Here is a 24,486-nt window from a genome sequence, read left to right as displayed (position 1 = left end):
AAATGTCACGTTATCCAATAGTATTTCAGTTACATTGATATAATCCAAGTCAAAATAATTATACATTTTAATTTGAATTAAATTTGTTTTCTAGTTTACGAAAACTACAAAATTACGATGTATAGTGACATGCTTTTTTTATAATTTGAAGGAACATTTTTACTTTTCTCATACACATACAGTTTTTCAAATTGATTTTAACATATGAATCACATGAAGCTCATGCAGTCCACACTACGTAGGTAGAACGTGACACAGCAGAAACGTAATATTCACGTTGCGTTGTCTCACTTAATTTTCGTCTGACTTCTTCTATGAGAGTTTTTTTTTATCGAGATTGCATTTTGATTACAAAATGACACACACTTTGTACAGATTTACAGTTACGATGTTTATCCAGTAATCATACAGTTTCCTTTGAACATGTTATGCAATGTAATATTTGCCACTGATTTTATCATCATTCATTTAACCTTGTGGATGGCTCCATGTTATCAATGTGCAATATATATCATTTAAGTTTATGTAAAATGTTACTATTTATCATTTGCGAGAGAGTTTTTTTTTATTTTTTAGAAATATCCAAAGTAGACGTAGTAGGGTTGGGGGAGAGAGCTATAAATGAGTTTGCAACTACATGCGAGGATATTTGTTTCAAGTCATTACGTTAAGTAAGACTATTTAAACATTCATTTAACCTTGTAGAAACATATATGTTATCAATATGCAATACTGTTTTATCATTTAAGTGAAGTTATTGAATATTTATTTCAAAACGACCAAACATATCCGACTTTAAAGGACATTGTAGGAAGGACTATAAATGAGTTGACAACTGTATATAAATGTAAAGACCTTTTCGTCAACTCATTACGTTATGTAAGACTATTTTGAAAAATTTAACCTAGTTAAGTCGTCTTTTAACTTTACCACTGCGTTCTGGATATATAAAAATACATGTTTGCATAAATAATGAACTCATCATAGATACCAGGACTAATTTACTGTTTCCAATACCCTTAAAATGACAAAATGGCTAAATAGTTATTGCCTTGTCAGCCATTTTTTATTCTGATTTGTTTAGAAACTAAAAAAAATATTAAATTTATAACTGACAATTGTAATAGTTATTTCAACATTGTGTTACAGTGGACGTTTTTGTTTAGAAAAAGCGTAAAAAGTGTTGACTCCCAAAACAAGATTATGTACGAATCATGAAGACATTGTAAATTCTGTTACTCATTTGCATATATATCATATTTTAAGAACTACGAAGAAGAACTGATAGTTTCAGTTTTTATCATAACTGTTTACAGTCTATGTAAAATTATGGCTAGGTGACCATGGAAACACGTTATAAAAAATCAGGAAATAGTCCTACATTGACATTATCAAAAAAAGATTTTTGTTTTATTTTAGACAGTTATATCAAAAGCGTGAATTTTTAAATCTGTATTGAAATATTTTGAACGAAAAGATATATTGTTATTTACACAAAAGAAATCAAATAGCAAGGAACTATATTAGAGGACAACGGAGTTTGAAACAGCCAGAAGAGGTGATAGTTGATTTTTTTTCGTCTTTGTATTTTGACTTTGTTTCTTTTCTGTATACCTTCTTCAACAAAATAACACCGAATATGAATATTTGAGTCTATTTTGCAGGAAATCGCCACTGCTGAAAAAAGCTCAGTAACAAATATCAGATACTAAACGTTGAGGGCAACTATTCTAAATATCAAATTCTGGGAATTTTTTCAGTTATTGATCATGCAATTCAAATCTTGAAAAGAATATATCGATCATGCATTTTTTTGTACTTGCAATTTTTACAGTTTTTGTTTTTTTTTAGTACTCAATGGAGAAAAAGTTTTACACTATTGAGATATTGCATTCTTTAAATGCATGTGTATGCAAGTACATATGTATATGTATTTCCAATAGTTACTTTTCACCTGACTACTTCTTCTATGGGATCAAGGTTACATTTTAGTTTACAACCTGCAACACGTTTCCTGTAGATTCAATCGTTACGATGTGTAGCAGCTAGTCATTACTCAGTTTCTTTTGAATCTACTATAAAATGTAATATTTGCCACTGCACGTGATTTGATCATTCATTCGATTAACCTTATGAATGGCTCCATCTTATCAACGTGCAATATATCATTTATATTTATGCAAAGTGTTACTATTCATCATTTGAGACAGAGAGTTGAATCTTTTTTTTATTTAGAAATATCCAATGCTAGACGACATTAAAGGACGTAGTGTGGATGGGGTGAAAGGGCTATAAATGAGTTTGCAACTAAATGCTAGGGCCTTTGTTTAATGTCATTACGTTATGTAGAACTATTCAAAAGTTTTAAACACGTTAACTAGTCATTCCACATTCCACCGCATACTGAATATATCAAAAAAATCATTTTTGCATGAAGAAAGGTGTTTTCATTACTCTAAACATGGCAAAATTTCTTGATACGTATCGCACCATCAGTCATTATTTTACCGATTTGTTTACAATCTAAAAATATTAATTTGGGAACTGACAATTGTTATCGATATTTTACAATTGTGTTACAATGAACGTTTAAGTGGAGAAAATGCATAAACAGTGTTGTCTCCCCAAACAAGGATATGTACGATTCAGATCCGTGGGTCCCGATGAAGACATTGTAAATTGTATTAGTCATTTGCATATACATCACATCTTTAGAACTATGGAGAAGAACTGATAGTTTCAGTTTTTATCATTATTGATTACCGTCATTGTAAAATGATGGCTAGGTGACCATGGAAACACTTTTTAAAAAATCAGAAAATAGTCCCACATTGACATTATCAAAAAACGATAGCCGATTTATTTTTTAGACAGTTATGCCAAAAGAGTGAATTTTTTAATCTGTCTCGAAATATTTTGAACGAAAGGATATATTGTTATTTACACAAACGAGTTCAAACAGTGAGGAACTATATTTGAGACAACGGAGTTGGCAACAACCGGAAGAGGTGACAGTTGATTTCTTTTCGTGTATGTATTTTGACTTTTCTCTTTATTCGATATCTTCTTCAACAAAATAACAACGAATACTTCAGTCTTTTTTGCAGGAAATCGCCACTGCTGAAAAAAGCTCACTAACAAATATCAGATACAAAACGATGAGGGCAACTATTCTAAACATCAAATTCTGGGAATTTTTTCAGTTATTGATCATGCAATTCAATTCTTGAAAAGAATATATTGAACAGTTTTTTTTTTTTTTTTTATCCTAGTACTAAACGGAGAAAAAGTTTTATAATATTGAGATATTGCATTCTTTAAATGCATGTGTATGCAAGGACATATGTATATGTATTTTTAATAGTTACTTTTCACCTGACTGCTTCTTCTGTGGGAGGTTTTATATCAAGGTTACATTTTAGTTTACAACCTGAAACATGCTTCCTGTAGATCAACCGTTACGATGTGTAGCAGCCAGTCATCATTCAGTTTCTTTTGAAGCTATTATAAAATGTAATAGTTGCCACTGTACGTGATTTAATCATTCATTCATTTAACCTTGTGGATAGCTCCAAGTTATCAATGTGTAATATATCATTTCAATTTATGCAAAGTGCTACTATTCATCATTTAAGAGAGAGAGAGAGAGTTTAATCTTTTTTTATTTAGAAATATCCAAAGATAGTCGACATTAAAGGATGTAGTAGGGACGGGGCATTGGGTTATAAATGAGTTTCTGACTGAATGCGAAGACCTTTGTTTAATTCATTTTTTTCATATTTCAAACAATTTTTAATTATAAAATGTAATATTTTGCACTGTCCTGATTACCGTCTTTGTAAACTGATGGCTAAGTGAGTATGGAAACATTTTTTTTTAAATCAGGAAATAGTCCTACATTGACATTATAAAGAAAAAAGATTTTTGATTGATACCAAAAGCGTGATTATTTAAATCTGTATTGAAATATTTTGAAAGAAAAGATACATTGTTACTTACATAAAAGTAATCAAATAGCTAGAAACTGTATTTGAGGACAACGGAGTATACAACAGCCGGAAGAAGTCATTGCTAACTTTTGAATTTGTTTCGTCTTTGTATTTCGATTTCTATGTTTTCTGTGTATCTTATTCATCAACACGATACCACAATTTAATGATTGGGTAATTTTTGGAGAAAATGACCAGTAAAATATATAAGAAATTAAACGACGAAGTCAATTATTTTTAACATGAAATTCGGCTTTTATTTATCATGCAACTGAATTGTTTAAAAAGAGTAAATTAAACATGCATTTTGTATACTTGCGATGTTTAAACAGTAATTGTTTGAAACTAGTACTAAACGGAGAAAGTTTTATACTATTGAGATATTGCATCCTTTAAATGCATGTGTATACAAGTACGTATGTATATGTATTTTCAATAGTTACTTTTCACCTGACTACTTCTTCTGTGGAAGATTTTATAATAATATTGCATTTTTCTTTACAACCTGAAACATATTTTCTGCAAATTTACTGTGACAATGTTTATCGAGTCATCATTTAGTTTCTTTTGAAAAGATTCTTAAATTTAATATTTGCCACTGTACGTAATGTAACACAAAAGAAATCAAATAGCTAGAATTTGATCAATTAAATCAATTAACTTTGTGAAACCAATATATAATAAATGTTTATACACAACAAAACATAGAATATATATTTATTAAGATATAATAAACTAAGATACATACTACATGATATACATACAATAAAATAAACATCATTTGGCGTTTAGCCGTCTCGGTTGTTGTCACAGTGATTGATTAATTCCCAAGCTTGAGAATCATATCAATCGGAAGATCTGAGTTCATGCTTGAACTTCTGATACGCTAGGACACTAACTTTAAGTTCATGCTTGAACTTACTGATGGACCTGTTCTTGTTTATGACTACAAGCATGTAGATCAAAAACGTCAGTGATAGAAGTCCATGCATGGACTGACATCAGGACTGACTTAGAACAGGGATCTGTTGTTAGTTAGTGTCCGGAAACTTTTAGCACGTGTCTGGTCTATTTAAAATTTAACCAAATTACTGCTATAAGTCCCATTAACTGTGACAAGCAACTTATACATCAATAACTCTGCATCAAATTTGGGGAAATTGAGTTAATAATAACGAAAATATGCGATCTAAAAGATATTATATACCGAGACAGCAGTTTAATAGTACATTATAGATTTCTAAATATAATGAAACAATGGTGGTGGTGGGGAAGGTGGTGGTTAGTCTATATAGAATCGACCACACTACTCCATTGCAAATTAATAATGGCATCGGTCACGTGCTATATGACTTCACTCTTCATGCATGAGGCACCATAAGGTGCACGCGTGAAAAATAGTTTTGTGTGTATAAAACCAATTTATTAAGGTGAACCTATATAAATAACCATTTATACACAACAAAACATAGAATATATATTTATTAAGATATAATAAACTAAGATACATACTACATGATATACATACAATAAAATAAACATCATTTGGCGTTTAGCCGTCTCGGTTGTTGTCACAGTGATTGATTAATTCCCAAGCTTGAGAATCATATCAATCGGAAGATCTGAGTTCATGCTTGAACTTCTGATACGCTAGGACACTAACTTTAAGTTCATGCTTGAACTTACTGATGGACCTGTTCTTGTTTATGACTACAAGCATGTAGATCAAAAACGTCAGTGATAGAAGTCCATGCATGGACTGACATCAGGACTGACTTAGAACAGGGATCTGTTGTTAGTTAGTGTCCGGAAACTTTTAGCACGTGTCTGGTCTATTTAAAATTTAACCAAATTACTGCTATAAGTCCCATTAACTGTGACAAGCAACTTATACATCAATAACTCTGCATCAAATTTGGGGAAATTGAGTTAATAATAACGAAAATATGCCAAAATACAGTTGATGACTGGTTTTTAAAGGAGACAACTGAACCCCAAATGAAGATGATTACTGTAAATTCAAATTTACTGAGTGCGTATGGCAGTGATGAACTCTCGCATTAATAGATGATACTTTGTATTCTACAGATTTTCTAAAATCGCAATGATAAATGCACGCATCAATTCTGAATTTACAGTATCTTTGAACAAAGATTTGTTACTATATTAATATATCTGAATATGTGAATGATATACAAATGAACTTAATATCAGATGCGAATAGATGAATAGCAATTAAAACGTCCATCACTAATCGTTTATCAGTATGTAACTCCAGCGTGCTGGAAAACATGGAAATTTTATAGTGATAAGCACAAGTGTTCTGATTAACTACTGTCTATCTCAGCGGGTCGTGAGAAGAAATATTACGACTTGATGAAATCAAATGTTCTGCTTGACCTTAACATAACTTTCATAAACATGTCAATGAACTCTGATCATAATGTTCTCAGCATCTGCTATACTATAATGTTCTTTATCTCTCAAGAGCTTTATCTACATAGTTAATTAGTAAGTTCAAATATCAACACAAATCGGGAACTGTCATACTGCTATAACTGGTTTAAATGTTTAACCCTTGTCTCATTCATTGAAAATGGTACGTCACTGATAGCAATTATAAACAAATGTATATGCTTAGCAATTAATATACACATAATAAATGAAGACAATGAAACGTCAATATATTTACATAATATGGGGATTATTATGCCCCAACACTATCGAAACACACTTTAAACCACTATCAGATTAAACAATGGGGATTATTATGCCCCTGAAACACTGATTAAAAACGCAATTGATGTCGTTGTGTTGACCTCATAAACACGATGAACTGATATGTGGTAATGAAACAGTCTATATATACTCTAAGGCACTTACAATATTAAATCAAGATAAAAACGTATGCGATTGAAATATTCCTATGTACAATAAACACTAAATCTTCATTCGAGTAATGCTTGTTGAGCTTGCTGTATCGTTGATAAAGATGTTCTGATATAGCGCGTATAACACTGTGAACTCCACCGTCCGAGTGTCTGAATAAGGTGATCTTCAATTTTTGAACCTGCTGTGGTACTTGCTCCAATTCGAAAGCTGTGACCATTATATAAGTCTGAGTTGTATCCAAGTACGGCAAGTATGTTTTTTAGAGAAGAAATGAAGTAGTTTCGTGTTAAAGCTTTCCTATTTTCCATCACAAAGAAAGCGTCTTGTGATTTACTATCTTTGAATTTCCTAGAACGATAGTCCATGTAACGTTCCAGAGATAAGACTGGACAAACAGAAACTCCCGACGCAAATAAATGAATGTCAACACCTTCACGGAATGGGTCTGTTTTTGAAGCTTTCAAATGAAAGGTAACTTTATCCTTAAGGAATCGGATATCTTCGATACTCACATTGCATTCTGAATCAAACGAATGTAATACTGTAAATTCCCCACATCGGAGAAATCCAAAATATGCCGTGACACACGCTGCTTCCAGAAGAATGTCTACATACGGAGTATAATACCCTTTCCTCAACAACTGACAAATGTCCTTGAGTATCGTGAAGGTAATTGGCAGTCTAGGTTTTGTTGATTTTTTCTCATTTTTCTTTATTCCTCTATATAACGCATCGAGTCGATAAAGTTTATCAGAACTGCCGCTAAATATTGAAGTCTTCCCATTCTCTAAGTATTTATATCGTATTCCACATATATACATTTTAATAGTAGAACATTTCAAGTGCAAGTTTTTAAAACAATGCGTAGCGAAATGAATAAGAGATTCTTCAGTTAACGGAGGCATGTCTGAATTAAGCCAAATCACTCCAGTCATTCGTAAAAAGGTTGCATAGGCAGAATACCCACACTCATACTGCGTACGTGTTCTAGGAGCTATTGAAGTTTTGAGTAAACAACTTACACTATTAGTCAATTCCACATTACGAGTGAGAAGTGCGGACAAATCATGGCTTGTGCATCTGCTTCCGGCGCTTCTTTCCGGAACGTCTGAAAATCAAATCGAGAAAGTGAATCTGCAATCACATTTTTAACACCAGGGATATGCTTACTTGAAAATGTAAAATTGTTAATTGCAGCTAACCAAGTGAGTTTACGCATTAGTTTCATAATATCTTGCACTTTGGAGCGTCCCTTGTTTATAATATTAACAGTAGATTCATTATCACAATGAAAAACTATTCGTTTTCTCGTCCAAAGTTTGCCCCAAAGTACTGCCGCCACTACAATTGGATACAATTCTCGGAAAGCCATAGACATATCAGAATCAAGTATATTTTGTAACTCTGGTGGCCAAGAACTACAAAACCAATGTCCCTTGAAGTAACCTCCAAAGCCAAGTGTTGAAGCAGCATCTGTAAACAATTCGAAATCCGCTGAATTGGTAGTGAAAGTATCATAGAAAAAGGAGACGCAGTTCCACTGCTTAAGAAAAATATACCACATCTTTAAATCATCTCGACATTCGGCTGACAGTGTAACATAGTAATTCAGATTGTTAACTTTAGTCGATAGGTTAATGAGATAAGTTACAAAAGTCCGTCCAGGTATAATAACTCTTGCGGCAAAATTGAAATGTCCCAAGAGTTGTAAAAGTTCTCGTTTTTTAATAGAACGTCGACGTAGAAATGTTCCAATGAAATAAATAATGCGTTCAACTTTATCTTGTGGAAGTCTAGCTTCCATCTTATCTGTATCTAATATAATTCCGAGATACTCTAGTGTGGTATGTGGACCTACAGTCTTTTTCTTAGATAATGGTATATTCAATCTATTAAAAATTAAAGTGATAAGTGCCATAGTTCTATCTCCTGAAGTGTCTGATGCTTGAACAGTTAAAAAATCATCAAGCAGATGAAGTATAACTGGAATATTGTAATTGTTCTTGGCTATCCAACAAATTGCCACTGACAAGTTGTCAAATATTTTAGGTGATGATCGTGAGCCAAAACAAAGACGCACATAATAGTAATATAAATTTCTCCATTTAATACAGTATAAATGATGCTGATCCCTTTTGATCCCTAATTGCTTGAATGCATCGGCAATGTCCGCCTTATTTAGTATTGATAATCGTCCGAATTCTTTAATTGCGTTGATTGCATCATCTATTTTAACGTATGACAGCGAGCATTGCTCTTTATCGATTAAATCGTTAATACTAAAATGATCTTGACTTTCATGTGGAGACGACAAATCAACTATTAACCTCTTTTTTCCTGAATATTTGCCTTCCACTATACCTATTGGGCTCACACGATACCTATCAAAAGGGAGCTTTTTGAATGGCCCAACTAGATAACCTTTATCGACCTCTTGTTTAATTATAATATCAACGCTGTCTGGATTTCGGAAAGCTGATTGTAGATTTTTACATTCAACTGTTGGTAATTCTGTTTTCGACACCATGGTATCAAAACCGTTTGTTATACCGTCTAATAAATATTTTACAAAATTTCTATCCGGATGTTTTGCTAATTCTTTTTCAAGGTTATTTACATTGATGCAAGAAAGTTGATAATCATCATTCATATCGAGTCACCTAGATGTTTTAACGTTCGGCTTATCAGCAGTTTTGTTTTGATTACTAGCACTGGTATCCTTGTTGTTACCACATGTCTTGAAACCGTGACCTCTACTTTTACACTTGATACACGCATGTGTAAACTTGCATTCTTTCCATTTGCATGTTCCATAATTGAAATTATTACAAAGGTCAAGACCCTCTGCTTGAATGATATTTCTCCCATGCCTATCTTTTGATTTATCTACAACACGACCGTTCGTCGTGGCTTGTGGGGCGCAAGGAGGAGTTTCTTGATAAACTTGTTTTTGGCAGAATTTCGTTGTGTGGTCGTAATCTCCACATAGTTCACATTCTCTACTTTGTAACCCATTCATAACTAGATGTAATAGACGGTCGTCTACCTTTCCCCAGTTAATTGCAATATTATGTTCAATAATAGCAGTGGCGGCCTTAGCCGAAAACAATTTGTGGTATTTGTAAAATCTTTGTCCGTAGTTATAGGCTATATCATTTATATCGGCCTCGTACTGATCTAATTCATCTCGCCGTTGAGGATATACTTTACAGATAATATTCCTAAATTTCCTGAAGGCCTTATTGAACTCATCAAGGGTCAATGTTTTCTCTAGACGAGGATCCTTAGGAGCAGATAACTCTACAGTTAGCCCTTCAGAAACGACAGTGCGTGTTTGGGGAACCTCATTTTTTGGATACAATAAAAGAGAAAGGTTTATATCCTTACCTTCTAGAATTTGCTTTCTTAAAGAAGTAGACACGTAGTCCATTTTTGGTAGGTCCTCTGCAAAAACAATCCCTTTAGAAGTGTCAACTTGTCTTTGGAAGGTTTGTTCCGCATTTACAGAAGAGATTGGGGTCATGTGTCCGTATGTGGCTTGATATGCCGAGGCAAAGTCATAGTTTGACTTTAGATTCTGCAGACTACTGTTTGATGAAGCATCTTTATTGGCTAGAAGTCCTACAACCATAGATGACATAGCCGACATAGCTTCATTTGCCGACTTTAGTGCGGAAGTAGAATCCTTTAGCATGTCTGCTGTTTGTGACATTGTATTGTTTTCATTTACTGGTTGATCAGTGTCCACGTTAGGTTGATTTTCGGCAGCAACTGTCACTTCATCTGTATTACTTGATTCCGTAGAACCATTTTGACCACTTTCTGTTGAACTTGCTAAGTCCTTTTGATTGACAAAATACAATTGTCGAATCATGTCTAATCTCCAAGTAGATTTCACTGTAATCCCCATACTTTTTAAATGGGTAACATACTGTTCTTTGGTCCAATGCATTGGATCATTTGGATCATGTCGCGCTGGTCGCTTTCGACTACTCATTGTTGAAAGATATTGAAGGTCCAGTAAATATGAATTTTGTGTATAAAGTTAATCATGAATGAAAATGAAATGATATAGAGTTTAGTCTATATAGAATCGACCACACTACTCCATTGCAAATTAATAATGGCATCGGTCACGTGCTATATGACTTCACTCTTCATGCATGAGGCACCATAAGGTGCACGCGTGAAAAATAGTTTTGTGTGTATAAAACCAATTTATTAAGGTGAACCTATATAAATAACCATGAAATATATTGTTAAAAATTATACATAATTTTGCTTTTATCATTTGAGAGAGAATTTATTAACAATTGATTGGGAACATAGTTTGAAGGTACATGTAAGGACCTTTGTTTTAAGTCATTACTTAATCACGTTTACTCCTCTTTCAATTTTACGAATTCAGTTGCAAGATCAATAAATTAGAAATTCCCAGAATTTGATGTTTAGAATAGTTGCCCTCATCGTTTTTTGTCTTATAGCTATTACTGGGCATTACCAATACTAAATTGACTTTAACATTAATGTTCGGTGTTATTTTGTTGAAGAAGATACAGTTTTGTTTGCATATAATGTTTTGGTGCTTTATTTATCCTGTTCTGATGAAAGTGTTTTCAGCTTCATTGACTTTAATGTACGGTGTAATAATAACATTGACTCGTTACAGGCGTTGAACAATAAACAATATGACAAGATTGACTTTTATTTAGTGCAAAAAAAAATCATTAAACTTGAACAAAGTCACTTTGTTTTACTGGATAGAAATTTAAGATTATCATGCAAAACTCAAACATATCCATCATCCAAAATACAGCGGAACAAGTATTTCTATTGTTTTTTTTTCTCTCACATTAATGTAAATACGATGTGTCGTTGATACCACTTTCCAAGCTGTGAAGTTAGCTGCTGTATTTCTTTCTAATTAAAAAATGACAGTTTCTTCCTATAACTGAAAAAGACAGTTTTAATCGTTTTGCGTTACCGATGAGTAAATTCAAGTAAGTACGGACGCAAGATAATTTCATTATATTATATGTAAATAGAAATTGACACCTTCTCCCGAAATCTGTTAAAAATAGCTATAAAGTCGGTTGGTTCGTATAAAGCAATATTAAAGGTTCAATTAACGTTTCGATTTTTGTTTTGTCCTTTGTCAAAATAATGAGATTATTACTGATATGAAGAAACTAGAGGCTCTAAAGAGCCTGTGGTGCTCACCTTAGTGTATGCGCATATTCAATAAAGGAAAAGAACACCCTCCAACACTGAAGTCTAGAATTGAATTCGTGACAAAAATCATTGTTTTTTTTTATCTTGTATTTGTTGATTATTTATTTCCTTTAATTTCTTTAGTTTCTCTAGACTATATTAACCAAGTACTAAGTCCGAGTGTCAATATAATCTAACAGGTCTTTCAGATTGTATGCAACATTTAGCAAAACCACGAATCAAATATCCACGAAAAGGCAAGTGTTCGGCATTCAAAGAAAATTGGTACCAACAAAAATAAATGAACTCAGAGTATCTTTTTTTACTCTTTGTTCAAAACTCAAAATAAAGTAAAAGGATACAACTATGACCTCTTCCATTTATTATACTTCATATATAGATATCAGAAGATGTGGTATGAGTGCCGATGAGACAAATCTCCATCCAAGTCACAATTTGTAAAAGTAAACCATTATAGGTCAAAGAACGGTCTTCAACACTGAGCCTTGGCTCACACCGAACAGAAAACTATAAGGGTCCCAATTTACTAGTGTTAAACCTTTCAAACGGGAAAACCAACAGTCTAATTTATATAAATTAACGAGAAACAAAAAACGCTTATGAACCACATCAACAAAAGACAACCACCGAACATCAGGTTTCTGTTTTTTGACAGGTGCAAACAAATTCAGCGGGTTTAAACGTTTTGATAGGTATCAACCTTCAGTTTAACATGAAACAATAGTGTAACATCCATGTTCGAAATTAAGTTTCTTTTATAACAAACAGACAGTTTTGAAAAAATAAATGATTATCCACACTGATTATTTAAAGCCATTTTATGTATAGGGAAGTCTATAAGACTTATACGTGCTGTTATTTGACGGTAACGATATACAAAGTAATAAAATCTAGAAAATTTTAAATATTTTATAATCTTCTAGTATGAAATAATAGTGAGAGATCTTTTTCAAGAAAAGAAAAAACAAAATTCACGAAGTTAAGAATAAGCATCCAGTAAAATGTTTTATATCAATTTCAGATACAATTTTATTGTCATTACTCATATAATCCTGGTTTTTTTTTCGGGGAATATTATCCTCTTTAATATACCTGTGAAATTGAAACAAAGAATAATATATAAATCTGACCTGTTTGATCATATTTTCTTATCGTACCTTTTTTACGGATTTCAGTTGATGATAAACGAGATACTAGTTATTGCAGGCTTAAGTTTAATCGTAATCTTGACTCGTTTACTATTTCAGCTCATTAACGAGAGAAAAATAATGAATTTAGTTTACGTTTAAGATCCTCGGTCTTTCAATGGGTTTTAGTTACATTGTCTCACTTTTATAATAGTTACCATTTAAACAGTGTTTGAACAGTGTTGTACACTCCAATTGTCTATAACTGTAATGGGATATAATAAATAATGATAGCTTCTACATAACTTGGTCTTTTGTTGAGAGTTGTCGCATTGGTCATCATACCACATCTTCTTATCGTTTGGTTGTGATAATATTATTGTGGCTGCGAAAATTCGTGCAATCTCGGTAATTCTTTTAGTTTAAATTTTTTTTAAAGATAACTGAACATTGGTTAATTACTGTTGAGAGAATTCTACACTTTCATGTACTTCTTTGACTTTAAAATCGTATGATGGTTAACTTGCATGCATGAAGGTTGAAACGAATTCTGTATATCATACCTAGCTTAGATATTATAGCTTCCAATTGTTTTCAATTACACATTTTTCACTTTTTGTACGGATACTTGAAATATATCTAATAATCATCTATATCTAAATGTAGCGATGTGTATGTACACTTATAAGTGTGTTTTTCTACTTTAAAACTAATTCCATACCAATAGTATACACAATATTAATTTTACTTTAAAATATGCAAAATATCTTACATCACTAGGATCACAACTAGTCCAATGAACAGCATGCCTACTGCTAATATAATAGCGGTTACTGTCCCTCCAAATCCTCCTTGAAATTCAACGTATAACAAATGATACAAGGTTTGTATAAGATAGTGTATATCAATTATAGTCCAAGTACTTTTTTCAATAAAAATTGATTAGAAAAATGTTTTCAATTATAAAGTTTCGATTCGTAAATTATATATGATTTTTATTAATTTTTGTCACCATCAGGTTTACTAACTTTTACATAATGCGCTACGTATTCAACAAATCACAAATTCTTCTATTTTTGAATTTAAAATACACTATATTTATGTGGTTGTTCTTTGGTTGAATGCATAAATTATATATTTTTTCAGAGAAGTCAAACAATAGATACACTACAGTTAAGAAAAAAATATTTTATCAAAATCAGCTTTCAAATTGTTATCTTGAACTTACCTTTTTCGGAAGAGTTGACTTCAGACTGATTTGTTTTCAACACTGCCTGTGTTGTAAGGTCAACATTATTTAGAAATGTTATTTTAGAAATAACTGTGCCATAACTATCACCTGAAAAGGTCGCATATTTTTCTTAGTAATTTTACAAGATTCCTTGCGGCAATGTTAACCATTATTGGCGGATATATCATGCTCGTAAAAATAAATATTCGATTTTCTTAAATGAAAAAAACAAAAAACTGAGAAACTTTTAACTAAAAATAAAATGTGATAAAAATCTTTTACATTTTAGTCGTGTTTCGAATTTCGCAACCGATTCAAATTTGTCAACAACTATTAACTATGTTGACATTAATTTTCTTGCTAAGCAGACTTTGGCTACTTTCAGATGATAAAATAGTTATAAAAAATCAGGTGAATGGTTTTTTGGAGAAAAAAAAAACGTCAAAGATACTATATCGAGTGGATATATAAAACATACACAATTCGAAGACACCCTTCTAAGTAATATCACACTAAAGTGAAAAACAAAACAAAAGTTTTCAAAACACGACATATAAAACTAAATACTGAGCATCACAATTCACACCACAAACGAAACGATCCAAGAAATCCAGGATTGATATTAATTTTCATGCCCCAATTGGAACGCTGATATCATGTCGTAATTATGTCGTTAAATTTGAATTCCTAACAGGCTGCATAGGTAGTAATGAATGTGTAAGCAATAATAAAGTAACCTTTTTGGACTTAAAAGGAATTTAATACAATTGTCGTTTTCTAAAACTTGTACTGGTTCGTTGTATCTTTCATCTTGTTGAAAAATATTCATTTTTGAACAAATCCATTATAACTAATTATCAAACAGCATAAAAATCGACATTTTTTCTATAATTTAGTGATATTAAATCGGCATATTTATTGTTTATTTAAGCATTTTGTGTGATAATAAAACGAATGTTTAAAACACATTTCTTTTTAAATCATACTGTAAGAAAGTTTCATTTTAAGTATCGAAATGTGACACAAGCGATTATTTTGATCCCTACCGGAAGGCCTCTGACAGACTAAGCGAGCGTAAAATCCTTGTCATCGATAGTAGCCGATGAGAAACGTATTAAATGTACATGATCCGGTATTTTATAAAAACATAATCATTACGGTTGTCAACATTGGTATGGGACAACTTCTATCTATATATTAAATATTTTTGAAGATTAATGTCTTTTGTGGATGATAAAACGACAATACAAGTAAAGTTAGGTCTTTCTAGATGTATATATATCAAATGTTTTTTTAGGATTATAAGATAAATACCTTCTGAACACATAAATGGATACTTTTCTCTACAATCAGTTTTTGTCAGGTGTTCATAATTTCCCGCTCTTTTTCGGTATCTGGTGTAAAGCATACAGTGTCGAACAAAGCTGTCAGGAGCTAAGAAACAAAAATACGCAAAGGGTTACTACAAAGGCAACAGTAGTAAACCGTTATTCAAAAGTAAATTTGAAAGTAACAAATATTTTTTTCCTCATAAAATGTAAGGGTTAACTTTTATAACCATCACGAACACATCTGGTAAATTATTTATCAGCTATAATTAGTGACAATGGACGTCCGTTATACTAATAATCTTTTATCAAATCTAACACCACTGATAATAAATTTCAAAGAATAGACCGGATACTCTTGTATACGTCAATAATAACTAGAGGCTCTTAAGAGCCTGTGTCGCTCACCTTGGTCTATGTGCATATTAAACAAAGGACACAGATGGATTCATGACAAAATTGTGTTTGGTGATGGTGATGTGTTTGAAGTTCTCACAAATAACTGTACGTTCTTGCTACTTACACTTATCTCTATCTATAATGAACTTTGCTCATTAGTAACAGAGGAGATTATTTAAAAAATTACAAAAATTTACCAAATTATTGAAAATTGTTAAAAATTGACTATAAAGGGCAATAACTCCTTAAGGGGTCAACTGACCATTTTGGTCATGTTACTTATTTGTAGATCTTACTTTGTTGAACATTATTGCTGTTTACAGTTTATCTTTATAATAGTATTCAAGATGATAACCAAAAACGGCAAAATGTCTGTAAAAATTACCAATTGGGGGACAGCAACCCAACAACCGGTTGTCCAATTCATCTGAAAATTTCAGGGCAGATAGATATTGACTTGATAAACAAGTTAATACCTGTTCAGATTTGCTCTAAATGCTTTGGTTTCCGAGTTATATGCAAAAATCTACATTTTACCCCTATGTTCTATTGTAAGCCATGTCGGCCATCTTGGTTGCTTGGCCGGGTCACTAGACACATTTTTTTATACTAGATACCCCAATGATGATTGTAACCAGTGACAAAGTTTGGTTAAATTTGGCTCAGTAGTTTCAGAGGAGAAGATTTTTGTAAAAGTTAACGACGACGGACGACTGACGCCAAGTGATGAGAAAAGCTCGCTTGGCCCTTTGGGCCAGGTGAGCTAAAAATGTATACGTACCAATATTCGTAGAATTAATCCAGTAGTTTGTATTGACTTCCATTTCTTTTATTGCGTGACCAAGTTCCGTCATATCGAATAAGTCAACAGGAATACCCCTTTTGCATGTTCCTTTAAAGGTATTGTTGGATCCAATTTGAAAATATTTTGAAGATACGGTGACTGGGAAATCTGTTATAAAAGTATAGTCCATGACTGAATATATGTGCATACCAAGTTTTGATGTGTATATCTGTTAGATTTCTTTCTATGTTTGCTTCATGACTGTGGCAATGAATTAAATAAGTGTGGATGCAAGGTTTATTTTGGGAAATGAGCGAAATTTTAATTGACGTCGGGTTTATGTTGGCAGAATAATAAACAAAATAATTAAGAAATAATTCATGGGGGCTTGAATATATCGTGATTTTACCACGGGTTGGCCCTTTATGACAAATATTTTACCCCTGAGCGATAGCGAGGGGTAAAATATCGGCATAAAGGGACAACCCGTGGTAAAATCTAGATATATTCAAGCCCCCATGAATTATTTCGATTCTGATAGGACACATACGGCAATTCTTTTGGATCGAAGCGCTCTAGGTGTAGGCAAATATTTGCCGTTCCCATAAATAAACGCACTAATAAACTAGCGTAAAAGAACGGAGCAAACTGCATTAGTGACATGTTTAAACTATTTAAAATAATGTATTTAGACAGTTTTGGATGAATTTGAATGATAATTTATTTATATGTCTTATATGATGTACAATAAAGGGCTTTTGCCACATTTTAGCATCATTTGTGTATGTTTCCTTGTGATGATTTTCGGATTCACAAGCGTGTATTTTCCCGTAAAATGCTTACATTCTAACGTCATTGTTCTATGACGTCGGGTATCTCATTCATAAAAAAGCATATGACGTGGGAGTACAATCGGAACAGCACTGGCAATATATTCATATTTTACCACGGGTGTGTACTCAAAGCGTTTGAAGGACGTCATGTTAGAATGGATTATAACTAATAATGAAGGCCATTTATAACACAAATACTAAAAATACTAAAAACAAAATTGCGAAACAGTTTCACCAAATACATATGTTATGCCGAAGGTTAAATTTTATTGTTTCAAATAACTTCATATTTTGATATGAGCGTCACTGATGAGTCTTATGTAGACGAAACACGCGTCTAGCGTACTTAATTGAAATGCTGGTACCGTTGATAACGATTTACACCACTGGGTCGATGCCACTGCTGGAGGACGTTTCGTCCCCGAGGGTATCACCAGCCCAGTAGTCAACACTTCGGTGTTGACATGAATATCAATAATGTAGTCATTTTTATAAATTTCCTGTTTACAAAACTTTGAATTTTTCGAAAAACTAAGAATTTTCTTTTCCCAGGCAAAGATTACCTTAGCGGTATTTGGCACAACTTTTTGGAATTTTGGATTTTCAATGCTCTTCAACTTTGTACTAGTTTGGCTTCATAAATATTTTGATATGAGCGTCACTGATGAGTCTTATGTAGACGAACCGCGCGTCTGGCCTACTTAATTATAATCCTGGTACCTTTGATAACTATTTACACCACTGGGTCGATGCCACTGCTGGTCGAATTTTCGTCCCCGAGAATATCACCAGCACAGTAGTCAACACTTCGGTGTTGACATGAATATCAATAATATGGTGATTTTTATAAATTTCCTGTTTACAAAACTTTGAATTTTTCGAAAAACTAAGGATTTGCTTTTCCCAGGCATAGATTACCTTAGCGGTATTTGGCACAACTTTTTGGAATTTTGGATTTTCAATACTCTTCAACTTTGTACTAGTTTGGGTTTATAAATATTTTGATATGAGCGTCACTGATGAGTCTTATGTAGACGAAACGCGCGTCTGGCGTACTTAATTATAATTCTGGTACCTTTGATAACTATATTCATTCTATAATCAGTCAAATTACAGACAATTTATCGATGGTGTTTCATGTCAACACAGAAGTCATAACTACTGGGATTGTGATATTATCGGGAACGGAAACGTCCAACAGCGGGGGCACCATTTGGTCGTTTCAAAACACACCAAATAACTAAGCAAAGATATCCTAGATTATTAGTTGGGTCATTTGTGCTTTCGAATGTGAAGGCAAGGTACGTAGCAAAAAAATAGAATCGCATCAAAATTAATTTGGAGTGTAATTATTTAGAAGAAAATAAGATATTCAAGTGTATAGATCGACTTGCAAAAATAGCCTAATTAAACATATTTTATGAAACACGCTTTATTTTATATTCTACATCAAATGTATATCCTATTTGAATATATACCAACCATTCTCACACAACCCTTCATAATGTTCGCTCTTCGGAATTTGCTCAATGTGTAAACTTTCACAGAAACCTGTTACAAAGGAAAAAATTAGCAATTCAAAACAGAAATTGTGCATAAATTGTAATTTAGCAAATACCCTTTTAAAGGTAAGAGACATTTAATGTTGACAAGTAAACGGAGAAAATAAAAACTCAGAGCATGATACTTATTGTACGTACTGTTTTAGAACCCCATACCGTCAAAGGTATTTATCAGTTGATAAGAAATGTTCTAAAGTGTAATCATAACAAAAATGCCTAACTCTGAATAAAATTCAATACGGAAAACCCCTAATCAAATGGCAAAATCAAAAGCTTAAACTCATTAAACAAATGGATAACAACTGTTATATTACTTACTTAGTACTTGGTTCATGTTTTTGTAGGTAGAACATTGTGGATTAAACCTGGTGTATAGTTATTTAAACCTCTCACTCGTGACAGTCGAATCAAATTCCATTATATTGACAACGATGTGCGAATAAAACAAATAAATGTAAAAGGTAAATGTCTAAAATAGGGATATAGCAAGCAACATTGTGCTATAACTTTAATCCCTATTAAAACAAACAAATATGTCAACAAAGAAAAAAAGGGAATTAAAAACCAATTTTTCAGAGAACAATTGAAGGTCTTTCCACCTCGATAATAAGAATGAAATTTTAAAAAACGTAAGAAAATTGTTTAATAATGAACCAGAAAGAATTTTCAGCAAAGGTCAAAATCTAGAACGTCCAATTGAACTTTGATCTTGACATCAATTTTGAGGTCATTTGTCAGTGATCTCAAATCAAAAGATCCCAGGTCAATCACTTGTATGGTTGTGGAGAAATACTGATTACAAATACATAAGGGGCGAAAACTTCTATAAAGATTAAAACTCTTCGTATTAAATAGGTTGAAGTTAAGTCTTATTGTAAACAGTTATTTGACAAAGACATCATATCATTTACTGAAACAGTTTCTTTTGAATAAGGATAACCAGCAAAATTAAATTTATAACATGACCTTGACCTTCGACCTTGATCTCAATTACAAGGTCATAGGTCAGTGAACTCGAATCAAAAGACCCCAGGTCAATCACTTGTATGGTTGTGGAGAAATACTGATTTAAAATACAAAAGGGGAGAAAACTCCTATAAGGGTTAACCAAAACTCTTCGACTTAAATAGGTTGAAGTTGCGCCTTTTTGTAAACAGTAATTTGGCAAAGACATCATATCATTTACTGTCACAGTTTCTTTGGAATAACGATAACAAGCAAAATTCAAAATTTATTATATGACCTTGACCTTTGACTTTGACCTCAATTTCCTGAAAAGGGACCAAGGACTTCATATCAAAAGACTGTACGCCTCTACGCCTAACGTAGAAATGTATCCAACAAATCGATTATCGTAAATTTTCAAAGGGAAATAACTCCAATAAAAGAGGGATGAAAGATATCAAAGGGACAGTCAAACTCATAAATCCAAAACAAACTGACAACACTATGGCTAAAAATTAAAAGACAAACAAAAAACAGCAAACATGACACAACATAGAAAACTAAAGTATAAACAACACGAACCCCCCAAAAAACAAGGGGTAATCTCAGGTGCTCCGGAAGGGTAAGCAGATCCTGTTCCACATGTGACACCCGTCGTGTTGCTTATGTGATAACAAATCCGGTAAATAGTCTAATTCGGTAGGTCACATTCATGAAAGGGAAGGGGATTGTAATTACGACGTAAGGAACATATCCGATATTATTTGTGAAACGGTTATTCCATAACGGTCAACCAACTCGTGAAGGCGTCTGTAAAATTTACGAAGGGATGATTTCAACTTCATCATTTGGAACTCTTAGTTTAATAGCATCCTTGTGAGCAGCAACCCTCTATCAAGAAAATCATGATAGGAAATGCAAGCACGGGAATATCGTATCAATTGGGAGATATATACCCCGTATGCAGGTGCTGCTGAAATGTTGCTACTTAGAAATGGAATTTCACAATTGGAAAGCTGAAATCATCTCTTTTGTCGTAAAGTTTTGTTTTCAACCGACCCTCATTGTCAATTTCTAGATGTAAGTCAAGATATGAGGCCGACTTAACTGTGTCTGTGGTATCCTTTATCACTAGCTCGCTTTGATAGATGCGTTCCACATAGTCACCAAATTTAGAACTATTTAGTGAAAGAACATCATCTATATAGCGGAAAATAGAGTTAAAGGATATTGCTAACTTCTCATCTTTCTTCCTAAGAAGTTCCTGCATGAAGTCAGCCTCGTCATAATTAAGAAACAAGTCGGCAAGTAGAGGGGCACAGTTTGTTCCCATTGGAATGCCGACAGTCTGTTGAAAAACACGTCCTCCGAACGTAACAAATATGTTGTCAATCAAGAAATCAAGCATATTGATAGTATCAGTTTTAAAGAATGTTTTGTTTGAATCAGAATGGTCCTTTACAAAGTAGGATTTATCCCTCCCTTAGACAAGATACTTGTATCTACGTTGGCCATTCTTTTTTATAAAGCAAAGCAATACCAACTCTTTCAATTTGTCTCTTAGTTTGGAATGTGGAATACTAGTGTAAAGAGTAGAAAAGTTAAATGTTTTAATACTGTTACAAGATGAAAGAGAGTTAGATTGTATGTACTCTAAAGGATCTTTGGAATTTTTAAGTATCCACATCTGATTCACGCCCCCTCTAGAATAGGCAGTTTCACAATAACTTTGAAGCCCGTCTTTGACTGCTGATAAAATAGATGTTAATAATTTAGAAAGAGGTTTCGTGGAGCACTTGGAAGACCCAGCAATATACCGTTGTTTGTAAGGACACTTATGTAGTTTAGGTATCCAATACAGTGATGGAAGATCCAGTTCTTCATCTTTGGTTGAAATTCCAAAGGAACACAGAACAGACCTATGATTATCCAGGATTTCCTCTTTGGTAAGTGTCGGGAGGGTATATGTTGAGTTTCCAAGTGAATTGTCAATACCTTATTCGTTTATCAAGCAGTTAATGTAATGAGTTTTACACACAAAAACGATGTTGTTTGGGGCTTTATCTGCGGGGACAACAACATATTTGTCATAGAGGTAGGATAGGTGTTTTGCAACATTTGGGTCTTTAAAGATTGACGTAGACCCATTCAGTTTCTTAATTCTGATTTGTATCAACGAGCTCACTGCCTTAATCCATTCGGAAAGAGTGTCTACGTCTTCCTTCTCGCGCTTAGCCCATTGCCTGGCATAATCCTCAACTGAATCCATCAAGATTTTGAAGTTGTATTTCCAATTGATGGATTTAGGCTCACGATATTTCGGACCTTTCGATAACACATTTCGTAGAGAAGTGTTATTAGCAATGTTGATGTCACCGGTAATAACGTGACCAGCAGGATTATTTGTGAATTGACATCAATAAGATGTCTTCTGATCACTCAAGTCAAAATTAACCAAATCATTCTTCAGAGTAGATTAACAATTTGGTGAAAACAGTTTGCTAAAATCTTTTACGGTTTTAGAGATATAGCAATAACAAGAAAAAGAGGACGCGTGGAGATAACTCCCATAAGAATAAGTGTTCGGTCATACAGGGTGAGTTTTCAAATCCCCATTACTGTACAACATCATTGGCCAAAAATCCATTCGATATGTCAAAAAAGTATCTCAGACGGCAGAAGAAAAAAAAACAGAAGAAAAACAAAAGGTCTTTCCACGAAAAGTGGAAAGACCTAAATAGACAAACCACATTAGCAAAAACGAGGGACAAGAATGCAAAAATTTACTGTTGCACAAAATGTAATGACGGGATGTTTAAATATCGAGCAACGTCAAATGGATATTTCCAAATATAGGCTAGACTGTGCCAGTAATAATTTACAAATGCAAATAAAATATTAGAACACATTTTTTGAGATTATGCACCTTTTCAACATAAATGTTTATTTCCTTACCTGTAGATTTATTGCATCCTAAATTAAGATCATAATTTGCTGTCCATACTGATCGATTAGACCTGAAATGAGTTTCTACATTTCGTTGGATTGACTTCAATGGTGACAATATTTTGTTTTTTGTCTTACATTCGCGTCTTGCTTCATCCCATGATAACGGTGTCTCAACACCACCTAAATGAAAAATTTTAAATAATAAAAAAAAAAAGTTATGATCAATTTTGTTAAATCTCAAAGTTTTGAATTATTCTTAAACGTGAAGGATTATTCATTAGTATGTTATTCCAAACTTGAATAGTTGAAGAATACTATTTTGATAAGTTAATGACCATATACTTGACGTCGTGTGACGTTTGCATGTTTTTATTGATATACTGTAACGACAGAACATTTCAGTGTTGTAGCTTTTTATTTCCCTCCTCACTTACCCGTGCTGGATTACACTTATGTAACCATGTCCTTACTCAGAATTTTTATATGAGAAAATGCGGACTGATTTTTTCGGCAACATGCTTGTGACAGATGGAAAAGACAACACTACATCGACCAAGAATAAATTTCTTATATAGACAATGATTCTTTCTTACATGTCAACTTGAACTGTGAACAAAACGAAAAACGCTTTCGGAATTTACCTTCATTGGTAATGCCCAAAACCATGTAATTGCAAGTCAGAAATGCATTTGTATGTGGAAGTAGCATTGGCAAGTTAATTACAGAAAGTTGTATGCCTTTAGAAAATTAATAATATGCACTTACCTGTAATAGCTTGAAAATAGTAAAGAGCGATTAGACTTAACATAAACTTGACAGAGGCCATTAAAATAAATATGAATACTCAGTATTTCCAATTAACAGGACGGATACAAATAATAAACTTATCCAATACAATAATACATACACTTGAGTATATCACTTCCTGGGGAAGCGATGGTTCAATTGAATAGAGAATTCCAAAAAAAAAAAAAAATAGGAAAATAACGCTTGATATTCTTGCCTTCTAATTGCTTTTCTGAATTTGCCCTCATTCTGAACGGTTTTCTATGTTGTGTCATGTGTGCTGTTGTTTGTTTGTCTTTTTCATTTTTAGCCATGGCGTTGTCAGTGTGTTTTAGATTTATGAGTTTGACTGTCCCTTTAGTATCTTTCGTCCCTCTTTTATACCCGAATATTGAAAAAAAATGATGTATAAGTATCTAAATATGTGAA

The 24,486-nt window shown here is 32.9% G+C and overlaps 1 protein-coding gene and 1 long non-coding RNA gene across 3 annotated transcripts; both read right to left on the bottom strand.

Annotated features, from left to right (window-relative positions):
- Nucleotides 1-4,694: 4,694 nt before the first annotated feature.
- On the bottom strand, nucleotides 4,695-11,122 carry LOC143064046 (uncharacterized). The gene is made up of 2 exons (XR_012975171.1): nucleotides 10,269-11,122; nucleotides 4,695-7,989 (listed from the first exon to the last, which is right to left on the bottom strand). It is a non-coding gene; the product is annotated as an uncharacterized LOC143064046 (long non-coding RNA).
- Nucleotides 11,123-11,570: 448 nt separating this feature from the next.
- LOC143064047 (uncharacterized) lies at nucleotides 11,571-24,139 on the bottom strand. Of its 2 annotated transcripts, XM_076236555.1 has the most exons (8): nucleotides 24,037-24,139; nucleotides 23,278-23,451; nucleotides 19,298-19,366; nucleotides 16,980-17,150; nucleotides 15,786-15,905; nucleotides 14,469-14,579; nucleotides 14,013-14,091; nucleotides 11,571-11,832 (listed from the first exon to the last, which is right to left on the bottom strand). In XM_076236555.1, exons 1-8 carry the CDS (start codon nucleotides 24,095-24,097, stop codon nucleotides 11,802-11,804), a joined length of 816 nt encoding a protein of 271 aa, XP_076092670.1. In that variant the 5' UTR covers nucleotides 24,098-24,139; the 3' UTR covers nucleotides 11,571-11,801. The 2 variants fall into 2 exon arrangements, with proteins under 2 accessions (XP_076092670.1, XP_076092671.1); XM_076236556.1 differs by lacking the exon at nucleotides 14,013-14,091.
- Between the last annotated feature and the right edge of the window lie 347 nt (nucleotides 24,140-24,486).

Source organism: Mytilus galloprovincialis, chromosome 2 (assembly GCF_965363235.1).
Source record: "Mytilus galloprovincialis chromosome 2, xbMytGall1.hap1.1, whole genome shotgun sequence".
Lineage (NCBI taxonomy): Eukaryota > Metazoa > Mollusca > Bivalvia > Mytilida > Mytilidae > Mytilus > Mytilus galloprovincialis.
The sequence above is the reverse complement of the archived record's forward strand: the minus strand, read 5'-3'. Positions and strand labels throughout refer to the sequence as shown.